The sequence below is a fragment of the Littorina saxatilis genome, linkage group LG16, assembly GCF_037325665.1.
Source record: "Littorina saxatilis isolate snail1 linkage group LG16, US_GU_Lsax_2.0, whole genome shotgun sequence".
NCBI classification, from domain to species: Eukaryota; Metazoa; Mollusca; class Gastropoda; order Littorinimorpha; family Littorinidae; genus Littorina; species Littorina saxatilis.
This window is the reverse complement of record NC_090260.1, coordinates 36,753,878-36,779,972: the sequence shown is the minus strand read 5'-3', so window position 1 is coordinate 36,779,972 and position 26,095 is coordinate 36,753,878. Positions and strand designations below refer to the sequence as shown.

The 26,095-nt window shown below is 44.2% G+C and overlaps 2 protein-coding genes across 3 annotated transcripts in view; one reads left to right on the top strand and one right to left on the bottom strand.

Moving 5' to 3' along the window:
* Nucleotides 1-439: 439 nt before the first annotated feature.
* Nucleotides 440-14,400, bottom strand: LOC138951018 (calmodulin-like protein 4). 2 transcript variants are annotated; one of them, XR_011450930.1, is made up of 6 exons: nucleotides 14,312-14,400; nucleotides 14,156-14,186; nucleotides 13,082-13,219; nucleotides 9,658-9,843; nucleotides 1,556-2,784; nucleotides 440-936 (listed from the first exon to the last, which is right to left on the bottom strand). XR_011450930.1 is itself a non-coding variant. In XM_070322711.1 (5 exons), exons 1-5 carry the CDS (start codon nucleotides 14,312-14,314, stop codon nucleotides 2,687-2,689), a joined length of 456 nt encoding a protein of 151 aa, XP_070178812.1. In that variant the 5' UTR covers nucleotides 14,315-14,400; the 3' UTR covers nucleotides 440-2,686. The 2 variants fall into 2 exon arrangements, 1 of the variants encoding a protein (XP_070178812.1); XM_070322711.1 differs by having other exon boundaries at nucleotides 440-2,784.
* A 129-nt stretch (nucleotides 14,401-14,529) lies between these two features.
* The window catches only part of LOC138951014 (lysophosphatidic acid phosphatase type 6-like), a 30,873-nt gene continuing 19,307 nt past the window's right edge, over nucleotides 14,530-26,095 (top strand). The window contains exons 1-2 of the mRNA XM_070322708.1: nucleotides 14,530-14,924; nucleotides 25,933-26,067. Coding sequence (XP_070178809.1) covers nucleotides 14,670-14,924; nucleotides 25,933-26,067 — 390 coding nt within the window. The 5' untranslated portion in view covers nucleotides 14,530-14,669. The remainder of the gene's footprint in view (nucleotides 14,925-25,932; nucleotides 26,068-26,095) is intronic.

The window sequence follows — 26,095 nt, the reverse complement described above, 5'->3', positions numbered from 1 at the left end:
GAATTAATGTGCTATGTTTAAGGTCAATGATTCACTCAATTCTAGTCACAACCATACTTAAAGGCTTACTAACTCGCTCCCGTGTTTACGATGTGTAGTTTGCCCACAATCGATGTCAAATGCATCATAAGGCCATATAATGACGATATGTCGCAATGCGCGGACCATATACATGCATTACAGCTTGTTCTAGCCTCTGAAAAAGTGAGGATGTCAACAAAGACGCGGAGTTATTTCCCTTGCGTCAACGTTACCTCTGTTGGCAAAACTATAAATAGGACGATCTAGATCAAAATAAAAATTCAAATATCTCAACATTTAAGGGGTCCTAGACCACAATATCTTGCAGGGAACTTAATTTAGCATGTCTCCAGCTGTGGGTAAAGCAATTAGCGTGAATAGTCATCAGCTTTCTATGCCTTTAAAGAAAACTCTGGTGTTGTCTGTACACAAAAAGAGGCTTCTATCAAAGACACAACCTTTCTTTTAATGATCACACACACAATAAAGGCCAAGCATCCACACACAATAAAGGCCAAGCATCCAAACTTATAACTGTAAAATCACACTTCATGCCCCCTTCTCCCCCGTCATCACAATCAACCTACAAAATAAGGAACTTTTTTCCTTCATGTTTTTCTTTCAAAAGTCATGTGGTAATTCTTTCTTTTTTTCTTTATTTGGTGTTTAACGTCGTTTTCAACCACGAAGGTTATATCGCGACGGGGAAAGGGGGGAGATGGGATAGAGCCACTTGTCAATTGTTTCTTGTTCACAAAAGCACTAATCAAAAATTTGCTCTAGGGGCTTGCAACGTAGTACAATGTATTACCTTACTGGGAGAATGCAAGTTTCCAGTACAAAGGACTTAACATTTCTTACATACTGCTTGACTAAAATCTTTACAAAAATTGACTATATTCTATACAAGAAACACTTACCGTACTTTTCGGACTATAAGGCGCTGCCGTGTATAGGGCGCACCCCCTACTTTTTAAAAAAAAAATGAAAAAAGCCTAGAATAAGGCGATGCCATGGATAAGGCGATGGTGTCGTGCATAAGGCGATGGCATGAAAGAAAAAAATGAAGAAAAACATCGTACATAGAAAAAAACAACAACAACATCAATGATCAAACATGGCGACCGCTCAAAATCGGCAGGAAACACTGTTTCAAACAGAAAGTCCAGTCGTATCGCAAGATCGATGGCTTTAATCTTGAAGGCAGCATCGTATGAAGCTCTCTTCGTTTTCGGCATTTTGACAGTGACAAAGTCGAAGTGCAAGTTGAAGCGGTACCCAGTTGAAGTGTCAAGAGACCGACTGTCGACTGTCGTGTTTCAACGCAACTAGTGTTCAGGTAATTTTTTCGGCGATCAACATTGCTTGAATTGTGTTCACTTAAATGGTTGTTAGTTGCTCATTGATTTCAAGTTCACAGTGCTCGTGAAACCTATTTTATCCGAGAATAAGGCGACGTCGTGTATAAGGCGACCCCACGATTTTAAGTAAAAAAAAAAAAAAAAAAAGTATCGCCTTATAGTCCGAAAAGTACGGTAACAAGGGTAAAAGGAGAAACAGAATCCGTTAGTCGCCTCTTACGACATGCTGGGGAGCATCGGGTAAATTCTTCCCCCTAACCCGCGGGGGGACCAGGGAGGGGTAAATTCTTCCCCCTAACCCGCGGGGGGACCAGGGAGGGGTAAATCCTTCCCCCTAACCCGCGGGGGGTCATGTGGTAATCATTGTCCCAGTTTTACATACACAACACATAAAGTATATCAATTCTTTGCGGAAGGAATGATTGCACCAACAAGGCCAACAACAGTGATATGTGTAAATAGACTGTATTCAAGTGCACAGATTTGTTGCCAGTCAAACAACAGTGTAAAAGCCCAAAGGTCACACCCAAGTGATATGTTTGAGGATCAAATGTGGATAAATCACAACTTCTACTCTCATTAAAGGCTAACATTCGTCTCCGGGAGACCAAGCCTTGTTATAGTAGAAGGCAACAGAGCTAAATTTAGCGCTGCCAGCATGAGAAACTAGAGCTAAATTTACTGGGAGCCGATGTTGGCCTCTAAGATTTTATGTGAAAAGTGTCATTATGTGGTCAACGGCAAAATATCAATACATGTACAACAACTTAAATCTTTTCTTAATAGTACACTCAATATACTTGGTGTGGGCAATGGAGTTGACCATCACGGATCTGTCCCGGCATTTACAAAATGAAGATAAGATTAAGAGCATTCTTCAACTTGGAACACATACCAAAGCTCAGCAGCCTGGCTGCTTACCTGTGCAGAGAGCGACCTTTTTTGTTGATTCCATTTCTTAAATGACACCTATGTCAATCTACTGAAATAAGTCAGTCCCAAAAATCTCTCTCTGAACAGAATGCAGCCACGCGATTGATTTTGAGTATAAGACCAAGTGAAAGGATGCTCTCATCACATGTAAAACCCTGGACAGATCTGTGGCATGATCGTGTACGTTGGAAGGACATTTTTTTTTTCTCTCGAACAGGTGATATGTGAATTCATACATTGCAACACAGATAAATCCAACAAGAGTTGCGTAACAAAGCGCTCTGCAAGCGAGCCAGCAGAACAAGTTTCACTGTGAACATTTCACGAACGGGACACATGCTTGAGACAGGAAACCATGAACAAATAAAGCGTCAGTAGTCTGGTGAGGGCGTCATGACCGTCTGAACAAACTCAGAGATTTTCACCTGTCCGTTGGGGGGGATCCCAGCCTCTCTGAACAGGGTGTCCACTGGAAGCAAACGACAGCACAGTGTTAGCGAAATCCTCAACAGTCAAATTTAACAGAAAGAAAGTAAGCTGTCCTTTGCAGAGGATAAAGAAAAGGTTTATTCGTTCATTATTCACTCTTTAGCAAACATCAGCATTTTCCGTTGCCTTTCTAATGTATCTTTTATATTTCAAGTTTTAGCAACACAAAGCACACTCACACCTAAACATACCCTCCTCCCTCTCCCCCCCTCCTCACACACTCACATGTATACCCCTCCCCACACACTCACATGTATACCCCCTCCCCACACACTCACATGTATACCCCCTCCCCACACACTCACATGTATACCCCCTCCCCTCACACTCACATGTATACCCCCTCCCCACACACTCACATGTATACCCCCTCCTCACACACTCACATGTCTACCCCCTCCCCTCACACTCACATGTATACCCCCTCCCCTCACACTCACATGTATACCCCCTCCCCACACACTCACATGTATACCCCCTCCCCACACACTCACATGTATACCCCCTCCCCACACACTCACATGTATACCCCTCCCCACACACTCACATGTATACCCCTCCCCACACACTCACATGTATACCCCCTCCCCACACACTCACATGTATACCCCCTCCCCACACACTCACATGTATACCCCCTCCCCACACACTCACATGTATACCCCCTCCCCACACACTCACATGTATACCCCTCCCCACACACTCACATGTATACCCCCTCCCCACACACTCACATGTATACCCCCTCCCCACACACTCACATGTATACCCCCTCCCCACACACTCACATGTATACCCCCTCCCCACACACTCACATGTATACCCCATCCCCTCACACTCACATGTATACCCCCTCCCCACACACTCACATGTATACCCCCTCCCCACACACTCACATGTATACCCCTCCCCACACACTCACATGTATACCCCCTCCTCACACACTCACATGTATACCCCCTCCCCACACACTCACATGTATACCCCCTCCCCACACACTCACATGTATACCCCCTCCCCACACACTCACATGTATACCCCCTCCCCTCACACTCACATGTATACCCCCTCCCCACACACTCACATGTATACCCCCTCCTCACACACTCACATGTCTACCCCCTCCCCTCACACTCACATGTATACCCCCTCCCCTCACACTCACATGTATACCCCCTCCCCACACACTCACATGTATACCCCCTCCCCACACACTCACATGTATACCCCCTCCCCACACACTCACATGTATACCCCCTCCCCACACACTCACATGTATACCCCTCCCCACACACTCACATGTATACCCCCTCCCCACACACTCACATGTATACCCCCTCCCCACACACTCACATGTATACCCCCTCCCCACACACTCACATGTATACCCCCTCCCCACACACTCACATGTATACCCCCTCCCCACACACTCACATGTATACCCCCTCCCCACACACTCACATGTATACCCCCTCCCCACACACTCACATGTATACCCCCTCCCCACACACTCACATGTATACCCCCTCCCCACACACTCACATGTATACCCCATCCCCTCACACTCACATGTATACCCCCTCCCCACACACTCACATGTATACCCCCTCCCCACACACTCACATGTATACCCCCTCCCCACACACTCACATGTATACCCCCTCCTCACACACTCACATGTATACCCCCTCCCCACACACTCACATGTATACCCCCTCCCCACACACTCACATGTATACCCCCTCCCCACACACTCACATGTATACCCCCTCCTCACACACTCACATGTATACCCCCTCCCCACACACTCACATGTATACCCCCTCCCCACACACTCACATGTATACCCCCTCCCCACACACTCACATGTATACCCCTCCCCACACACTCACATGTATACCCCCTCCCCACACACTCACATGTATACCCCTCCCCACACACTCACATGTATACCCCCTCCCCACACACTCACATGTATACCCCCTCCCCACACACTCACATGTATACCCCATCCCCACACACTCACATGTATACCCCCTCCCCACACACTCACATGTATACCCCCTCCCCACACACTCACATGTATACCCCCTCCCCACACACTCACATGTATACCCCCTCCCCACACACTCACATGTATACCCCTCCCCACACACTCACATGTATACCCCCTCCCCACACACTCACATGTATACCCCCTCCCCACACACTCACATGTATACCCCCTCCCCACACACTCACATGTATACCCCCTCCCCACACACTCACATGTATACCCCCTCCCCACACACTCACATGTATACCCCCTCCCCACACACTCACATGTATACCCCCTCCTCACACACTCACATGTATACCCCCTCCCCACACACTCACATGTATACCCCATCCCCTCACACTCACATGTATACCCCCTCCCCTCACACTCACATGTATACCCCCTCCCCTCACACTCACATGTATACCCCCTCCCCACACACTCACATGTATACCCCCTCCCCACACACTCACATGTATACCCCATCCCCTCACACTCACATGTATACCCCCTCCCCACACACTCACATGTATACCCCCTCCCCACACACTCACATGTATACCCCCTCCCCACACACTCACATGTATACCCCCTCCCCACACACTCACATGTATACCCCATCCCCACACACTCACATGTATACCCCCTCCCCACACACTCACATGTATACCCCCTCCCCTCACATGTATACCCCCTCCCCTCACACTCACATGTATACCCCCTCCCCTCACACTCACATGTATACCCCCTCCCCTCACACTCACATGTATACCCCCTCCCCTCACACTCACATGTATACCCCTCCCCACACACTCACATGTATACCCCCTCCCCTCACACTCACATGTATACCCCCTCCCCACACACTCACATGTATACCCCCTCCCCACACACTCACATGTATACCCCCTCCCCACACACTCACATGTATACCCCCTCCCCACACACTCACATGTATACCCCCTCCCCTCACAGTCACATGTATACCCCCTCCCCACACACTCACATGTATACCCCCTCCCCTCACAGTCACATGTATACCCCCTCCCCACACACTCACATGTATACCCCCTCCCCACACACTCACATGTATACCCCCTCCCCACACACTCACATGTATACCCCCTCCCCTCACAGTCACATGTATACCCCCTCCCCACACACTCACATGTATACCCCCTCCCCTCACAGTCACATGTATACCCCCTCCCCACACACTCACATGTATACCCCTCCCCACACACTCACATGTATACCCCCTCCCCACACACTCACATGTATACCCCCTCCCCTCACAGTCACATGTATACCCCCTCCCCACACACTCACATGTATACCCCCTCCCCTCACAGTCACATGTATACCCCCTCCCCACACACTCACATGTATACCCCCTCCCCACACACTCACATGTATACCCCCTCCCCACACACTCACATGTATACCCCCTCCCCACACACTCACATGTATACCCCCTCCCCACACACTCACATGTATACCCCCTCCCCTCACACTCACATGTATACCCCCTCCCCACACACTCACATGTATACCCCCTCCCCACACACTCACATGTATACCCCCTCCTCACACACTCACATGTATACCCCCTCCCCACACACTCACATGTATACCCCCTCCTCACACACTCACATGTATACCCCCTCCCCACACACTCACATGTATACCCCCTCCCCACACACTCACATGTATACCCCCTCCCCACACACTCACATGTATACCCCCTCCCCACACACTCACATGTATACCCCCTCCCCTCACACTCACATGTATACCCCCTCCCCACACACTCACATGTATACCCCATCCCCTCACACTCACATGTATACCCCCTCCCCACACACTCACATGTATACCCCCTCCCCACACACTCACATGTATACCCCCTCCTCACACACTCACATGTATACCCCATCCCCTCACACTCACATGTATACCCCCTCCCCACACACTCACATGTATACCCCCTCCCCACACACTCACATGTATACCCCCTCCCCACACACTCACATGTATACCCCATCCCCACACACTCACATGTATACCCCCTCCCCACACACTCACATGTATACCCCCTCCCCACACACTCACATGTATACCCCCTCCTCACACACTCACATGTATACCCCCTCCCCACACACTCACATGTATACCCCCTCCCCACACACTCACATGTATACCCCCTCCCCACACACTCACATGTATACCCCCTCCTCACACACTCACATGTATACCCCCTCCCCACACACTCACATGTATACCCCCTCCTCACACACTCACATGTATACCCCCTCCCCACACACTCACATGTATACCCCCTCCCCACACACTCACATGTATACCCCCTCCCCACACACTCACATGTATACCCCCTCCCCACACACTCACATGTATACCCCCTCCTCACACACTCACATGTATACCCCCTCCCCACACACTCACATGTATACCCCCTCCCCACACACTCACATGTATACCCCCTCCCCACACACTCACATGTATACCCCCTCCCCACACACTCACATGTATACCCCCTCCTCACACACTCACATGTATACCCCCTCCTCACACACTCACATGTATACCCCCTCCCCACACACTCACATGTATACCCCCTCCCCACACACTCACATGTATACCCCCTCCCCACACACTCACATGTATACCCCCTCCCCACACACTCACATGTATACCCCCTCCCCTCACACTCACATGTATACCCCCTCCCCACACACTCACATGTATACCCCATCCCCTCACACTCACATGTATACCCCCTCCCCACACACTCACATGTATACCCCCTCCCCACACACTCACATGTATACCCCCTCCTCACACACTCACATGTATACCCCATCCCCTCACACTCACATGTATACCCCCTCCCCACACACTCACATGTATACCCCCTCCCCACACACTCACATGTATACCCCCTCCCCACACACTCACATGTATACCCCATCCCCACACACTCACATGTATACCCCCTCCCCACACACTCACATGTATACCCCCTCCCCACACACTCACATGTATACCCCCTCCTCACACACTCACATGTATACCCCCTCCCCACACACTCACATGTATACCCCCTCCCCACACACTCACATGTATACCCCCTCCCCACACACTCACATGTATACCCCCTCCTCACACACTCACATGTATACCCCCTCCCCACACACTCACATGTATACCCCCTCCTCACACATTCACATGTATACCCCCTCCCCACACACTCACATGTATACCCCCTCCCCACACACTCACATGTATACCCCCTCCCCACACACTCACATGTATACCCCCTCCCCACACACTCACATGTATACCCCCTCCTCACACACTCACATGTATACCCCCTCCCCACACACTCACATGTATACCCCCTCCCCACACACTCACATGTATACTCCCTCCCCACACACTCACATGTATACCCCCTCCCCACACACTCACATGTATACCCCCTCCTCACACACTCACATGTATACCCCCTCCTCACACACTCACATGTATACCCCCTCCCCACACACTCACATGTATACCCCCTCCCCACACTCACATGTATACCCCCTCCCCACACACTCACATGTATACCCCCTCCCCACACACTCACATGTATACCCCCTCCCCACACACTCACATGTATACCCCCTCCCCACACACTCACATGTATACCCCCTCCCCACACACTCACATGTATACCCCCTCCTCACACACTCACATGTATACCCCCTCCCCACACACTCACATGTATACCCCCTCCCCACACACTCACATGTATACCCCCTCCCCACACACTCACATGTATACCCCCTCCCCACACACTCACATGTATACACATCATACACCAACGCACAAACACACGCTCTCCGTCTCTACATTCTTCTTGGCTTGACTACGGGAAAAAAATTTTCAGAATGAGTTTCTCATCTGATGCAAGCAGGCTGGTGGCTGATGAAACCTACACCAGATAGGCACGACCTGCCGCTATGACACTTGAAGAATCAATACATTCCATGAAAAGAAAAGTGTATGGAGTTACCGCTTTGCCATTTTCCTCCACCTTCTCCTGATACCAGAACTCATCAGTCCGCTCTTATTCCACCCTCCCTAACATCGAACGCAGAAGAAGAAGAATTCCACCCTTCCGCCATCCCACCACACACACACACACACACACACACACACAGAGAAAGACACAAACATGTACGCGCGAGTGCCGCACAAGCATGCACAAACGCACACCTGTACCCCTTACTCAAATCATAGAAAAAAGGATGAAGGATGCACATAAAAGAGAAAAGATGGCTTCAAGGTTATCTCAGGATTCAATGCTCCACATGATGTGAATTATAACACACAAGGGAGACAACAACAACACCTGTTTGGATTCGGTTTGCTGGTAAAATTATACATATATCTTAGCAAGAAAGATTTGTAAACACACAGAGGATGCAAGTTGCTTATTCATTTCAATGTTTGTTATTCTCTCAGATGCCAGGAGATTGGTTCCGCATAATTCTCATTCCTCTTGTTGGACATGTTGCATATATTTACACATTTCCGAGATTTTTTGTAGGAAAATAAAATTAACAAAAAAACTGAGTAAAACAGGAAATGAACAAATTTACTGGAAAATTTCAGGGATTTTGTAAATGTCCTGGTTTTGAGAATTTACTGTAATATATATACATTCCGAGCTTTTACGTCCCTTTGTTCCTCAGTTTTCCAAACACACTTCATCTTCAAATGTTAACAATTGTTTTTTCCCATCCTCACCTTCATTCCTGCTGAGTTTCTCCCCCATGCTGGTGAGGATCTGTCGTACGTCGGTACAATTGACGTAGCCTAAGTGCGATCGGTCTTGTGCGACCAGCGCGGCCTGCAGCTCCTTCTTGCAGTTCTCCACGCTTGAGTGCTCATGCATCACGTCCAGGAAGGACGCAAAGTCCAGCTGTCCTTCGTCTGTTACAACAAGCAGAAACACAGATATTTAGTTGACATTTTTGAATGAAAAAATATTTTTCAACCAGAACTGAATGCAGGGCTAACACAAAAAAAGTGAAAAACCTGAAAGGCCAGGGTCCACGGCGGCAGGGGCAAAAGAACAGCCTTTCCTGGTTCCAAAATGTATGATGATAAATATTTTGCCTCCATCAACCATCCAAGCCATTTTTTTTTATTTTTTACTTTTACTTTAAGAAACCGGATTTTCCGGTTTTAAAAGTTTTCAAAACCCGGATTTTTGGCGAGAACTGGAAAGGTGTTAGCCCTACGAATGAAGACAGGGAGAGGACTTGTGAACTGAGCGGGAGGGACTGTGCTACAGTGGAACTCCTTTTAAGACCACCAAAACCTAACAAAATGAGGTCTTACAAAAGAGGGAGTCTTAAATCAATCAATCAATCAATATGAGGCTTATATCGCGCGTATTCCGTGGGTACAGTTCTAAGAGCAGGAATGTTTGGCTCACGTAAGTGTAGCCTATGCGATCGTAACTTTGTCTGTCTGTGCGTGTGTGTGTGTGTGTGTGTGTGTGTGTGTGCGTGTGTATGTCTGTGGTAGAAACTTTAACATTTCGTCATTTGAAGACGTCACATTATGGCGTAAGAGGGTTAGACGTCACGCGAAGGAATTACTGAAAGTCTCGGTCATTTTGGCTCATTATTTTGAGCGGGCCCAGACTAGTTGGAAGGCACTATGGCGGAAAAGAGAGTTATCTTTTCATGTCTTGGCGTCTCAAATCTTATTAGTCAGAAAGCGCATGCACGTAGTCTCGACCAGCGCGTGGTGTGCTTCTTTCTGAGTACTTTACGTCACAAATTGTACTTTACGTACTTGATGATGATGTAAGTTAATTGTATGTGTTCTATTTCGTTGACTGAGCACGGCCGGGACCAGTTGGCGTGAGCGCTGGGATTTCGAGTTTCATTCGACATGTCAATGCATCGCAGTATGAAATAATACAGGTAGGCGGTTAGTCAATATCGACCAAAGTCGATAAGTGCATTCTTCACTATGGTATTGAGTCTGATTTCGTCGTCCATCTTGAATCAAAAAGCACTCTTCTTACAAAAAAAAACCAAACTTCGTTGCGAGCTACGGCGAAGCTTCGCATGTCAAAACTTGAGAAGCGATGTTGGGGTCAAAGTACCATGCCGCAGCTGCGGGTTTTTGGTATTAAGACTTTGCGAAGCTTCGTGTAGTCGACTACGGGCTCAATTAAGGACAGGCTTAAGTAGGCTAGATCTAGATCTAGTGTCTCGCTTTCTTGCACAGTGTCACCTATGCTTACTGTGTGTGTGTGTGTGTGTGTGTGTGTGTGTGTATGTGTGATGGAGTGATTGAGTTTGTGTTACTGTTTGTCGATTTCTTACGTGAGCCTTGAAGGCTTCGCCTCTTGTTTTAAATTTAAATTTTTTTTTTAATGCAATTTATATCGCGCACATATTCAAGGCGCAGGGATTTATTGATGCCGTGTGAGATGGAAATTTTTTTTACACAATACATCACGCATTCACATTAGCCAGCAGATCGCAGCCATTTCGGCGCATATCCTACTTTTCACGGCCTATTATTCCAAGTCACACGGGTATTTTGGTGGACATTTTTATCTATGCCTATACAATTTTGCCAGGAAAGACCCTTTTGTCAATCGTGGGATCTTTAACGTGCACACCCCAATGTAGTGTACAACGAAGGGACCTCGGTTTTTCGTCTCATCCGAAAGACTAGCACTTGAACCCACCACCTAGGATAGGAAAGGGGGGAGAAAATTGCTAACGCCCTGACTCAGGGTCGAACTAGCAACCTCTCGCTTCCGAGCGCAAGTGCGTTACCACTCTGCCACCCAGTCCACAAAATAGGGTAGGGGTATATTAACTGAGCTTATTAACAGCAATGTGAGAAAACAGGGTGTGAAAAGGAGAGTTCCCCTGACTATCAGTCTATCAATGTTAGTTCACATGTTTTAGGGCGGGGATGTAGCTCAGTCGGTAGCGCGCTGGATTTGTATCCAGTTGGCCGCTGTCAGCGTGAGTTCGTCCCCACGTTCGGCGAGAGATTTATTTCTCAGAGTCAACTTTGTGTGCAGACTCTCCTCGGTGTCCGAACACCCCCGTGTGTACACGCAAGCACAAGACCAAGCGCGCACGAAAAAGATCCTGTAATCCATGTCAGAGTTTGGTGGGTTATAGAAACACGAAAATACCCAGCATGCTTCCTCCGAAAACAGCGTATGGCTGCCTAAATGGGGGGGAAAAACGGTCATACACGTAAAAGCCGTGGGAGTTTCAGCCCATGAACGAACAAACAAACAAGTTCACATGTTTTGAGAGCTGCGAAGATGAAGATAAAATGCTGTCACTGAAAAAAAATTGTTGGGCATTCCTCTTTTGTAGACCACTTAAAATTCTATCCAAAAAAATGTATATATATAATTTATAAAAAACATAGGGTGTCCAGACATATTATTACTATTATTATTATTATTGTGATCATTTTTATGCGCCTAATCTAGATATAGCCCTAGGCGCTTACATATTAATTTCTGCCGTTTGAAATGGAATTTTTTTACAGACAGACAGACAAACAGACATTTTTTACACACAATATATAACGCATTCACATCGACCAGTAAAGCTCAGTAGCCTATTAGGCGAGCATTCACCTTTCACGGCCTTTATTCCAAGTCAAACGGGTATTTGGTGGACATTTTTATCTATGCCTATACAATTTTGCCAGGAAAGACCCTTTTGTCAATCGTGGGATCTTTAACGTGCACACCCCAATGTAGTGTACACAGTCTCTACAAAATATATATGCAAACAGTCTCTACAAAACCCTGACTGTAAACTTGAAGTATAAATAACTTTCTGGACTCAGGAATCAAAACCATGAGAATGGATAAACTTCTCTCCAAGCTACGTAACTTGTCCAAGAAACAACATCTCTGTCCCATAACCTAATTCATTGAAAAGACAGAACACACAACTACAAGAAGCACAGCTATAAGTATAACATGCTTTAAACAAATGGTATAGGGCTTATAATTTGTTAGCATTTTGTCATATCCCGCAACTGAAAAACCTGGGTCTGAAATAGTGAGCAGACACGTTTTCACGGGAAGTATTATATATCATGCCCTTAGCACAATTTAGACGGACAGACACCCAGACAAGAGTGATGTGTGTATAATACTGACGGGAGACGTGTTTCTTGAAGTACTTGCTGATCTCCTCCCGCGTGGGGCTGAAGCTGAGTGAGCGCATGATGATGGACAGGTCGCCCTCGTGTGAGATGTGGCCCCGCCGCGCGTGGAAGTCAAAACACTCCTTGAACTCTGTTCACAAAAAAGCCAATACTTAGAAGTGGCAGCTATTTCTCGCTCAAAAATCGGACAGACAACCTTTTCCTGTGTGGCATGAAAACTAATGAGGTGTAAATAATTGTTTTTTAGTTAAGAATTTCCATTTCCACAACGAACCTCCTAAAACTAAAAGTAAGCTTCTCTAAATTCTTAATTACAAAAAAAATAAATGACCTATCTGTCCTAATTTATTTGGCCTTCCCAAGGGTTGTAAACATAAATAAACATGTTTTTTGTTGTTGGCCTAAGCATGAATATCATACAACCCAATTAACATTATGTTAACATGCATTCCGACTTGCATACATGCAATATATGTCACCAACAACATATTAATAGATTTGCTGGCTACACAATTAAGACATGCTCTGATCAATGTTTCTACTCATTATTACAGGCAACAAACTTTGAAAAAACAAAATATGCATAAAAAGAGTCACAGGTAGTGAGGTAAATTCAATTCTTAAAAAAACACACACAGTAAAACCCACCCATATTGGTAGTGAGAATGTGTTCTTCAATACTTTTAATTTAATTTTGATTAACCCTTTCAGATATGTGCTTTTCCTCTTCCCCCTCTTTGTAACCCTCAATACTACGTACGTCACATTAACCCATTGAGAACATAATATTTCATTTTATTTCAGCACAATGCACTCATGAGTCATGGACTGTCAGCAGCAAAAGCATCAGCTAGCTTTCCATTCATACACTCGTTCCCGCTTCAGGTTAAAAAGTGTGTTTAACACTATCAAATCTGTGGATAGCTAGTCATAAATGTGCTTATTCTAGTTCTACCATCTTTGCACTATAGAATAATACTAAACCGTGCTAGTTGGGAATCATTTTCAAGATTTTGTTGGGCGTGGTCTTTTTTGACTGGAATCATTTTGTTCTTTCTTGACTTACGTTCGATTTTTTCCCCAGTGAAGTATCGTGCCTGAAAAAAATCAAAGAAAACATTTTAGACCAATCAAAATTACCTAACACAATACAGTGTGGCCCAAAACAAAGCCAGCAATCCGAAGTTTAAAACAAAAAGTTCGAGCAGAAAGTTTTTCTCACCATCTTGGAATGTTAAGAGTTGCGGTTCTTGATCGCCGAGAGTTATCGCGCATGAGGCACATGGGCGAAGTTCTTGACGTCAGTGGTCAGTGACGGTGAACTCGGATCATCGAAGGGCCGGCAGTCAATGATATGATGTCTGTGATGAAGGTGGATACACATTCACCATGCATGTACACGATAAAGCCGACAAACGATGATAAGCTGTGTTTATTGTCAGCCATGAAGATGATCCGTGTGTGTAACAAGGGAACTAACTCTCGTTAGTTACTTAAACACATCTGTAGCAGTTGCTTCCCGTAGATGGTAACAGATTCTCAAACTAGTACAACTACAAATGACATCACTCTGAACAATCATGAACTGGAACAGAGCGTTTAGATACACGGGATTCATCGGATCTACAGTATGTGGTGTATGTCTGGCCAAAACTTGTGCAAAGTCATACAACATTGTGGGAACCGTTTCGGCTGAAGCAGCAGAATCTGATTCTCAAAGTCAGGGGGGAACGGAAGATCAAGACAGGCTGGCAGGACTGAAGTTGAGACAGGTCCATGTCTACTTCAGACATGGGGCCAGGACACCCCTCCACGTCATCCCGGGGGTTGAGGAGGTGAGTTGTTGTCTTGCCCTTGTAGTCAGACGGGTGGGTTGTGTGATAGGGAGGGGGGGGGGGGGGGGGGGGGGGGGGTAATGCAGTGAGAGCGGTATACAAGATCATGACCGGGGGCCGGTAGCTCAGTTTGTAGATCACTGGACTTGTGATCGAAAGGTCGCAGGTTCGAATTCGGGCCGGGACGGACACAGGTCAACTTTATGTGCAGACCCAGAGACGGAAGCCATGTCCCACCCCCGTGACATCACAATGGCACGTAAAAGACCTTGGTCATTCTGTCTTAAGTGCAGGTGGCTGAATACACCTAAGGCCTAAAAAAAAAATAGGTGTGGTTACGGTAACCCGACCTACCCTATTTTTAGGGGCCGATCCTATAACTTTTTATTACATTTGTGACCCTCCACCACGAAATGAGTCGCATGTCACCTCACGCGGTTCTGCGCTAGGCATGATATAAGTCCGGGGAGTGTCTGGTAACAGTGTGAGGGTCACCATAGTCACAGGCTTATAACTCGACAAGTGTTCACTCTTTTCTAAAACGGGTTTCACCGCTGGATAGAGAATAAAACACTCTTTAAGAAAATGTAAAAATATGAAAATCATGAAAAGGTGACATGCGACTCATTCCGTGGTGGAGGGTCACATTTGTCAAAAAAAACCAAAACAAACAACGAGTGCAAAAAACGCAATGAAAGCGAAAGCGCCCGTGTCGCACACTTATTTCCCTGTCAAGTACTGAAGTAGGTTTAATTTGTACACATTAGAAAAAAAAGTTAAAAAAATAAAAAGTGATTGCCTACCTACCTACCCTATTTTTTTTGGCTATGTTACCGTAACCACACCTATTTTTTTTTGTTGGCCTAAACACGCAGACACTTGGGTATCGCGACTCCGTTGCTGCTAGCTTTCCACTGGGAGGAAGCGACCCGAATTTCCCAGCGATGGGACAATAAAGTAATGAAAATGAAAATGAGAAAATGAAGATGTATCACCCCAAAACAAAAAGTTGTTGTTTTCAATGGGTCTTTCTTTCTTTTCTTTATTTGGTGTTTAACATCGTTTTCAACCATTCGCGACGGAGGGAAGGGGGGAGATGGGATAGAGCCACTTGTCAATTGTTTCTTGTTCACAAAAGCACTAATCAAACATTTGCTCCAGGGGCTTGCAACCTTGTACAATATAATTATTACCTTTCTGGGAGAATGCAAGTTTCCAGTACAAAGGACTTAACATTTCTTACATACTGCTTGACTAAAATCTTTACAAACATTGACTATATTCTATACAAGAAACACTTCACAAGGGTAAAAGGAGAAACAGAATCCGTTAGTCGCCTCTTACGACATGCTGGGGAGCATCGGGTAAATTCTTCCCCCTAACCCGCGGGGGGTAAGGCGATCCTTAATTGAGCCCGAAGCCGACTTCGCAAAGTCTTTTTACTGAAAACTCAGTGCTGAAGCTCCGTTTGTTTGTTTGCTTAACGCCCAGCCGACCACGAAGGGCCATTATATCAGGGCGGTGCTGCTTTGACATATATAACGTGCGCCACACACAAGACAGAAGTCGCAGCACAGGCTTCATGTCTCACCCAGTCACATTATTCTGACACCGGACCAACCAGTCCTCGCACTAACCTCATAATGCCAGACGCCAGGGCTGAAGCTCTGTGCGGCCAGCTGTGCGAAGTATACTTCTCGTAGTGGACTTGGCCCAGTTAAGGACAGGCTTTAAAGGCACAGTAAGCCTCCCGTAAACCATCACAGAGCTCCCCGAGCGTCTAAATACAGTACAAGCATACTTCCATTTGAACGCTCACCGAACGGGAACATCCTGGCTGCTTTCTGTCGAGCGTGAGACATTTTCAAAGAATTTATTTTCGTAGACTTGTTCGTTAACAACAACGGCGCCTCGTTTTTGCGCTAGACCTAACTTTTAAAATCTAAATAATAAATTGACAGCTTGTTACACAAACATTCTTTAATCATAAAAGAATTCGTTTTTCATCAAGACAAGATCAGAACAATTCGAAGTTGTGAAAGTTTAAAAAAAAGAAAAGCCCGGAAGCAGGGTCACGCAAGGATTGTAGCAGACGGTTTATCAGTGCAAATCGCCGTTCCTCTCAACAGTCAAAAGCCATCGCTAGAGTTCTTGTGAACCACAGCCGTTGTTTCGTGCATAAAAAAACGTGCTATTGTAGATAAGCGCACATCGAGTCGCATTCATGACTAACTAACGACTGCATTGTGAAAAAGGAAAACTGGATCACACGGGTTCACGATGGCTCAGGGGTAAGATAAACCACGCAAAAATAAATTCTTTGAAAATTGTTCGCTCTTTACGGAGGGCACCTAGGATGTTCTCAATTGGTGAGTGTTTAAATGAAAGGGTGTTTGTACTGTGTGTAGAAGCCTGACCGTATCTGTGATGGTTTACGAGAGGCTTACTCTGCCTTTAAGTTATACTTTGGCATTGTAAACTTTTGGGTGTTTTCTGCTGCACATGCAAACCAAGACTCTGAATCAGTGAATGTTCAGAACTTAAATTGTTCTTGTAAGCTAGCATAACACTAACAAGTCATTTTAATTACCAATTGAATGACAGAATGAAGTTTACAGATGCCTTTTTATTTACATGAGGTTTGAAAGGAAAACATCCGCATATTCAGATGCTCACGAGGTGGAATGAGACTTCTTGAAACAACGAGTAACACTAAAATACTTCAGGTGGTCAGGCCTAAAAAAAAAATAGGTGTGGTTACGGTAACCCGACCTACCCTATTTTTTGGGGCCGTCCCTATAACTTTTTATTACATTTGTAAAAAAACACCAAAAAAACACCAAGTAAACGAGTGCAGAAAACGCAATGAAAGCGAAAGCGCCCGAGTCGCACACTTATTTTCCTGTCAAGTAGGTTTAATTTGTACACACTAGAAAAAAAAGTTTAAAAAAAAAAGTGATTGCCTACCTTCCTACCCTATTTTTTTTGGCTATGTTACCTTAACCACACCTATTTTTGAGTCACTTGAAAAGTGACTCTATGTAATCGGTCAGTGTTAGTCTGTCCGGCCGGCCGGCCGGCCGTCCGTAGACACCACCTTAACGTTGGACTTTTCTCGGAAACTATCAAAGCGATCGGGCTCATATTTTGTTTAGTCGTGACCTCCTATGACCTCTACACTTTAACGATGGTTTCGTTGACCTTTGACCTTTTTCAAGGTCACAGGTCAGCGTCAAAGGAAAAATTAGACATTTTATATCTTTGACAAAGTTCATCGGATGTGATTGAAACTTTGTAGGATTATTCTTTACATCAAAGTATTTACATCTGTAGCCTTTTACGAACGTTATCAGAAAAACAAGGGAGATAACTAGCCTTTTCTGTTCGGCAACACACAACTTAACGTTGGGCTTTTCTCGGAAACTATAAAAGTGACCGGGCTCAAATTTTATGTGAACGTGACTCCCAGTGACCTCTACACTTTGACGTCTGCTTTGGTGACCTTTGACCTTTTTCAAGGTCACAGGTATGCTTCAGGTATGCATTGTGTTGTGAATAGCAATTTCTTCCTGTCCATCTGATGCCTCATATAATATTCAGAACTGCGAAAGTGACTCGATCGAGCGTTTGCTCTTCTTGTTTTTTTTGGCCTCATAAGAATCAAGATTGCTCGTTGTTTGGTTGCTCATTGCGGATGGAACTGGAAGCAGGGATTTAATGGACCAGCAAATTAGATGGACCAGCAGCAAAAAAGATGGGTTTCAACAGCAAATTAGCTGCGATAAATATTTTTGGCAGCAAAAAATATATTTAGCAGCAAATTGGATATTTTAGCAGCAAATTGGATATTTTAGCAGCAAAAAAGATGGTTAAGCCAAAAAAAAAAATAGGTGTGGTTAAGGTAACATAGCCAAAAAAAAATAGGGTAGGACTAGGAAGGTAGGCAATCACTTTTTTTTTTAAACTTTTTTTTTCCAATGTGTACAAATTAAACCTACTTGACAGGGAAATAAGTGTGTGACTCGAGCGCTTTCGCTTTCATTGCGTATTCTGCACTGCTTTTTTTTGACTCACATGCGAAGCAAAAGTGAGTCTATGTACTCACCCGAGTCGTCCGTCCGTCCGGCCGGCCGGCCGTCCGGAAAACTTTAACGTTGGATATTTCTTGGATACTATTCAGTCTATCAGTACCAAATTTGGCAAGATGGTGTATGATGACAAGGCCCCAAAAAACATACATAGCATCTTGACCTTGCGTCAAGGTCGCAGGGGCCATAAATGTTGTCTAAAAAAACAGCTATTTTTCCCAGTTTTCCCATTTTCTCTGAAGTTTTTGAGATTGAATACCTCACCTATATATGATATATAAGGCAAAGTAAGCCCCATCTATTGATACCAGTTTGGTTTACCTTGCTTCAAGGTCAAGGTCACAGGAGCTCTTCAAAGTTGGATTGTGTACATATTTTGAAGTGACCTTGACCCTGAACTGTGGAAGATAACTGTTTCAAACTTAAAAATTATGTGGGGCACATGTTATGCTTTCATAATGAGACACATTTGGTCACATATGATCAAGGTCAAGGTCACTTTGACCCTTATGAAATGTGACCAAAATAAGGTAGTGAACCACTAAAAGTGACCATATCTCATGGTAGAAAGGGCCAATAAGCACCATTGTACTTGAATTAACAGCTTTGTGTTGCATGACCTTGGATGACCTTGACCTTGGGTCAAGGTCACATGTATTTTGGTAGGAAAAATGTGTAAAGCAGTTCTTAGTGTATGATGTCATTGCTAGGTTTAGTTATTTGAGGTCAAGCATGTGAGTCGTATGGGCTTTGCCCTTCTTCTTTTATTTTTTTTTAACAATTTATGTAATAAAAAGTTATAGGGTTGGCCCCTAAAAATAGGGTAGGTCGGGTTACTGTTAGGTCGGGTTACCGTAACCACACCTATTTTTTTTTAGGCCTTAACCAGCAGATTTGCTGTTTGAACAGCTGAGATATTTAAACTGCAAATTAGATACTTTACCAGCAAGAAAATACAACTGACAGCAGAATTGATGGTCACAGCAGCAGAATAGATGATCACAGCAGCAGATTACATGAATTCAACAAACGTGAATACATATGAACTGTAATCAGAGTTGTATCTGGGTCTTATTCACCTGAGCTTTGTTCGCCTTCTAGCAATTGTGGGGTGACATGTACTTTATTACGGCGCGCTTTATTACTGAGACTGAACTACTGTGGGGCAACTGCATGTAAGTGCAACACAGTTTCAACACAGTGTATCAAGTATGGATGACACTGAGTTTGAGACCTTCCACCCCATCTCCCAAGAGGCATCATCCAGTGAAAATGAACTGAGAATTGCCACCAGCAAAAAGGCGCAGGGGAATGGCCAGGGAATGGCAGAAACAACGGACTTTTGATGATGAAAAGGCTGCCGATGATTTTGTGTCTAAGGTGAGCACTTTATAGTTGAATGGTAATAAAGATCAGTGGGAATTAGGGTTGTGATTGCTGTAGGGAATAAGGTGATGGCGAATGATGATGATGATGGCAGTAAGAGGAGTGATGATGATGGTAATGATGATGTTGATGATGATGATGATTGCTGTAGGGAATAAGTTGATGGCGAATGATGATGATGATTGTGATAAAAGTGATGTTGGTGTCGGCGACGATAATACTGGCAGTGATTTTCCAGAAATGGTGATGGAGGTGATGCAAGTCAGTAGATGAGGAGAAGGAGTAAGGTGTTTCGTTCCTTGCACAGGCTTTATATCGTTTCAGGATGAGTGGGCCATTTAAGCTACACACATAAGACGACTGATGGAAAGAAGGTGTACTTCAAGTGTAAACGAGGAGCCAGCTGCTTGGCAGGGATGTTCCTACTCAACAACGCTGAAGACCAAACCGTCTCCTTGTATGAATCCGGCGAACACGACCACGCAACTACACCAAGGCCTACAAGGGGGATTCACCCAGACACAAGGACTGTGATTGATTCTCTGTTCAGAGATGGTGTGAGAAAACCAAGGGCGATTCTGGTAGCACTGCGCAATAGGGACTTTGCAAACTTGCCTTCGAAAGCCCAGCTCAAAAATTACCTTGTCGGTCTGAGAATGAAAGAATGTGGAAAGCATACAATTTCCCTGGGTGAACTTGCAGCATGGGCTGATTCTTGCACAGCTGTGCCTGATGATGACGATGTAACTTTTGTTTGTGGTTTTGAGTGTTCGTATGACCAGAAAGAGGCTTTTTTCAGGGTGTGCATGACAACCAAGCGTCTGCTGAAACTTGGTGCTGATGCTGCGAATGTCCATGCAGACGCAACATATAAGTTGATATGGCAGGGTTTCCCTGTACTTATCTTCGGGTACAGTGATGCTAACCGCAGGTTTCACCCTCTAGGTCTTGCGGTTACAAAGAATGAAACGAAGGACGATTTCCACTTCTTGTTTTCGTCCATTGCAAAAGGAATCAGCCAGGTGACTCCAGATGATCATGACGGTTTTGTGCCTTCTCACTTGATCGCTGATGCCGCTCCTGCCATCAGGAACGGATATATATATATGCCTCTGCCTTTGGGCGTGAACCGGAAAAAAAATCACATGCTGGGCTCATGTTGTCATGAACGTAGACAAGCATCTTCTGAGAATCAGAGACCAAAGAACCCGTCAAGCTGTACGTGATGACAATTGACATCAGTCAGCTGCAGCTTTGTCTAGATGAAGATTTATTTCATCATGCAGTTCTTTTGTTCCTGGCCAAATGGGAAGATTCCGACGATCACGGATTGTTGTCTTTCGTGGAGTACTTCAAGGGGTCATGGATCGACCGCAATGACACTTGATACGAAGGCTACGCCCCGGGAATTCCTTCCACAAACAATGGACTGGAGGCAATAAACCAGACCATCAAACGTCAGAACACATTTCGTGAGAGGCTTGACTTGTCCAGATTCCTAACCCTTGTTGAAAGAGACATTGTCCTGAACTGGTCCAGGGAGAGAGACAACGCTCAGCCTGATCATATCCCAGTGGCCCAAGAACCAGACAGAACCTTGCCCTGCTGGATGGCTGCCTAACAGTGGGCATCTTCAAACACAAAGTCCATCAAGAGGAACCAGAAAGTGTTCGTGGCCTCGGAGTCGCTTCAGAACATGGACCTGAAGACAGCTGTCAGGATTCAACAAGACCAGTTCCAGAGAGCCTCTTGGGAATCGTTTGACCAGTACAAGGAAAGCCGGAACTCGGTTTGGAGTCTGACCGTGGAGGACAACAGAATTGACTGCAATTGCCCTGTCTACATGAAGTCCAACATATGTAAACACTCACTTGGCATGGAAATCCGGCTGTCCATTTCTGAACCACCAGCACAGGCAAAGACCGTCCCCCTGGGAGAGAAGCGAAAGAGGGGACGACCTAGGCTGGCAAAACCAGCTCTCATACGTCAGTAGGTCTGGTGTACTTGCTGCTAGCGCTCTGCATGGGCATTCTCTGCATCCGACTATCTGGTGTACTTGCTGCTAGCGCTCTGCATGGGCATCCTCTGCATCCGACTGTCTGGTGTACTTGCTGCTAGCGCTCTGCATGGGCATCCTCTCACATTCCTTTTTGACTCACATGCGAAGCAAAAGTGAGTCTATGTACTCACCCGAGTCGTCCGTCCGTCCGTCCGTCCGGACGTCCGTCCGTCCGGAAAACTTTAACGTTGGATATTTCTTGGGCACTATTCAGTCTATCAGTACCAAATTTGGCAAGATGGTGTATGATGACAAGGCCCCAAAAAACATACATAGCATCTTGACCTTGCTTCAAGGTCAAGGTCGCAGGGGCCATAAATGTTGCCTAAAAAACAGCTATTTTTCACATTTTTCCCATTTTCTCTGAAGTTTTTGAGATTCAATACCTCACCTATATATGATATATAGGGCAAAGTAAGCCCCATCTTTTGATACCAGTTTGGTTTACCTTGCTTCAAGGTCAAGGTCACAGGAGCTCTTCAAAGTTGGATTGTATACATATTTTGAAGTGACCTTGACCCTGAACTATGGAAGATAACTGTTTCAAACTTAAAAATTATGTGGGGCACATGTTATGCTTTCATCATGAGACACATTTGGTCACATATGATCAAGGTCAAGGTCACTTTGACCCTTATGAAATGTGACCAAAATAAGGTAGTGAACCACTAAAAGTGACCATATCTCATGGTAGAAAGAGCCAATAAGCACCATTGTACTTCCTATGTCTTGAATTAACAGCTTTGTGTTGCATGACCTTGGATGACCTTGACCTTGGGTCAAGGTCACATGTATTTTGGTAGGAAAAATGTGTAAAGCATGTGAGTCGTATGGGCTTTGCCCTTCTTGTTTTGGTGGTGGTGCAAGTTTCAAGTTTCAAGTTTCAAGTTTATTGGTCCATAACCCATGGGGGCATTTTGAACAATAAATACAATCAATACAATCATGATATATGCTAATATAATAAATAAATAAAAATAAAAAAAATAGAAAATAAAAAAATAAAAATTATGAAAAACTATTACAAATTCTATTAGTAAAGTCCAAAATATTCTTTAGCAATTTCTTTTTCTTAGTAGCAAACAACTCTTTAAATTTAAGTGCATTAGGTTTTTTCCAATAGTAAGGTGGTAACAACTCAGCTCTTTCTTCTTTGAAAAAATCACAGACAAATAAATAATGGAATTCATCACCTATGTCATGCGATACACATTTGGTGCAAGTTCTTTCTGACCTCGGGATGTTAAGATAACGTTCTTTCTGTACAGGTAAATTGTTGTTTAATGTTCTAAACTTCATCATTGAAACACATTGCTGATATGGCAGGGTTGTGACGTAGTCTTCACATGCAAAAATATCTTTGAACATTCGATAATTCCAAAACATATTTTTTGTTCCAATTTCTGTAAACCATTTATGGATATACTGGTCATATAGACTTCTTTTTACTTTATTTTTAAACCATGTGCTTGAGTATTGAATATTTTCTTGAGAAGTCCAAAGGCCAGAGAGACCAATTTCATTTAAGGTTTTTTCAATGAAACATAAGTACTTGGATTCAATCATCTTGTTGATATACAATCTATAAGTAAAGCAATACACAATACTTGAAAATTTATTTTTATGAATAGGACTAATCAGTTTATACCAATAGCAAAGCATTCTACATTTCATATTAACATCTAGTGGATATCTTCCAAGTTCACCAAATATCATAGCATTTGGAGTTGATTTTTTTAGTTTGAAAACAATTTTATAAAAACGCAATTGAAGTTTAGTAGCAAGTTCACAGGAGCCAAAACCCCATACTTCACATCCATACAATAAAATTGGAGCAATCATTTTATCGAACAGGTCAACTTGTATGTCCACAGGTAGTGACAATTGTCTACAAGTGCGCAAAAGAACAAACATTGCCCTTGAGGCACGATCATATAGATTCTTCTGTGCGACTGAAAATGTATTATTATAATTAATCTTAAGGCCCAAGTACATTACATCAAACACTACTTCGATTAAATTCCCATTGTACGTAAACAGTGGTTTATTTCTAATTTTACCTCTGGAAAAAACTATAACTTTCGTTTTGTTTACATTAATATTTAGACGCCATTTTAAACAGTATTCGTGCATTTTGTTTAAACATTCTTGCAGGTTTTTTTCCGACTCTGAGCAGATCACAGTATCATCCGCATACAGTAATAAAAACATTTGAAACAAAGCATTTACATCCGTATCATCCATTCCAGCCACAATAGCCTCTCTTGACATAGATTGTAAACCATTACTGTTACGAGGTGGTGTGTGTGTGTGTGTGTGTGTGTGTGTGTGTTGATTTTTTTCAAATAGAGTGAATGCGATTTCATGTTTTTGTCTATTTTCTGTGTGAACTTTTTCTTCAATTTTTATTACAATTTTGCTGATTTGTGTCCTTTTTGCTGTTTTTACATTTGGTCAAGTTTTGACTAAATGTTTTAACGTAGAGGGAGAATCGAGACAAGGGTCGTGGTGTATGTGTGTGTCTGTGTGTGTGTGTGTAGAGCGATTCAGACTAAACTACTGGACCGATCTTTATGAAATTTTACATGAGAGTTCCTGGGAATGATATCCCCGGATGTTTTTTCTTTTTTTCGATAAATGTCTTTGATGATGTCATATCCGGCTTTTTGTAAAAGTTGAGGCGGCACTGTCACATCCTCATTTTTCAATCAAATTGATTGAAATTTTGGCCAAGCAATCTTCGACGAAGGCCGGACTTCGGTATTGCATTTCAGCTTGGTGGCTTAAAAATTAATTAATAAATCAAAAATCTGAAAATTGTAAACGATCCAAATTTACGTTCATCTTATTGTTCATCATTTCCTGATCCCAAAAACATATAAATATGTTATATTTGGATTAAAAATAAGCTCTAAAAATTAAAAATATAAAAATTATGATCAAAATTAAATTTTTGAAATCAATTTAAGAACACTTTCATCTTATTCCTTGTCGGTTCCTGATTCCAAAAACATATAGATATGATATGTTTGGATTAAAAACACGCTCAGAAAGTTAAAACGAAGAGAGGTACAGTAAAGCGTGCTATGAAGCACAGCGCAACCGCTACCGCGCCAAACAGGTTCGTCACTTTCACTAGCGGCGGACTACATTCAGTTTCATTCTGTGAGTTCCACAGCTTGAATAAATGTAGTAATTTTGCCTTACGCGACTTGTTTCATCCTTTTTGCTGTTCTCATTTTGCTGAATTTTTCATCTTTTTTACTGTTAAAGAAATCTGCTTGGCTGTTCAATTCATCTATTCTGCTGTTGAATTCATCCAATTTGCTGCTTCACATTCGCTGCTCACTCCTTCCTATTTGCTGCTGAAACCATCTATTTTGCTGGTAAAATTTTTGTATGCGCTTCAGTAATAGTTTTCGCCTTAGAATGTACGTGATCTGACTGACAGTGCGTTTGTTCCTGAAACTGACAGGCAACCTACACCCGGGACATGCTGCGGATTCCCTCGCACTTTGACTTCAAACACCAGGCACAGTTTCTGCCGGACATGAAGCCCAGGGGAGACTACTCTGACTTTGAGGAACACTACAAGAAAACAACGCTCAAGGTTTGGTTTGTCACGGTCCTTTGGCTTT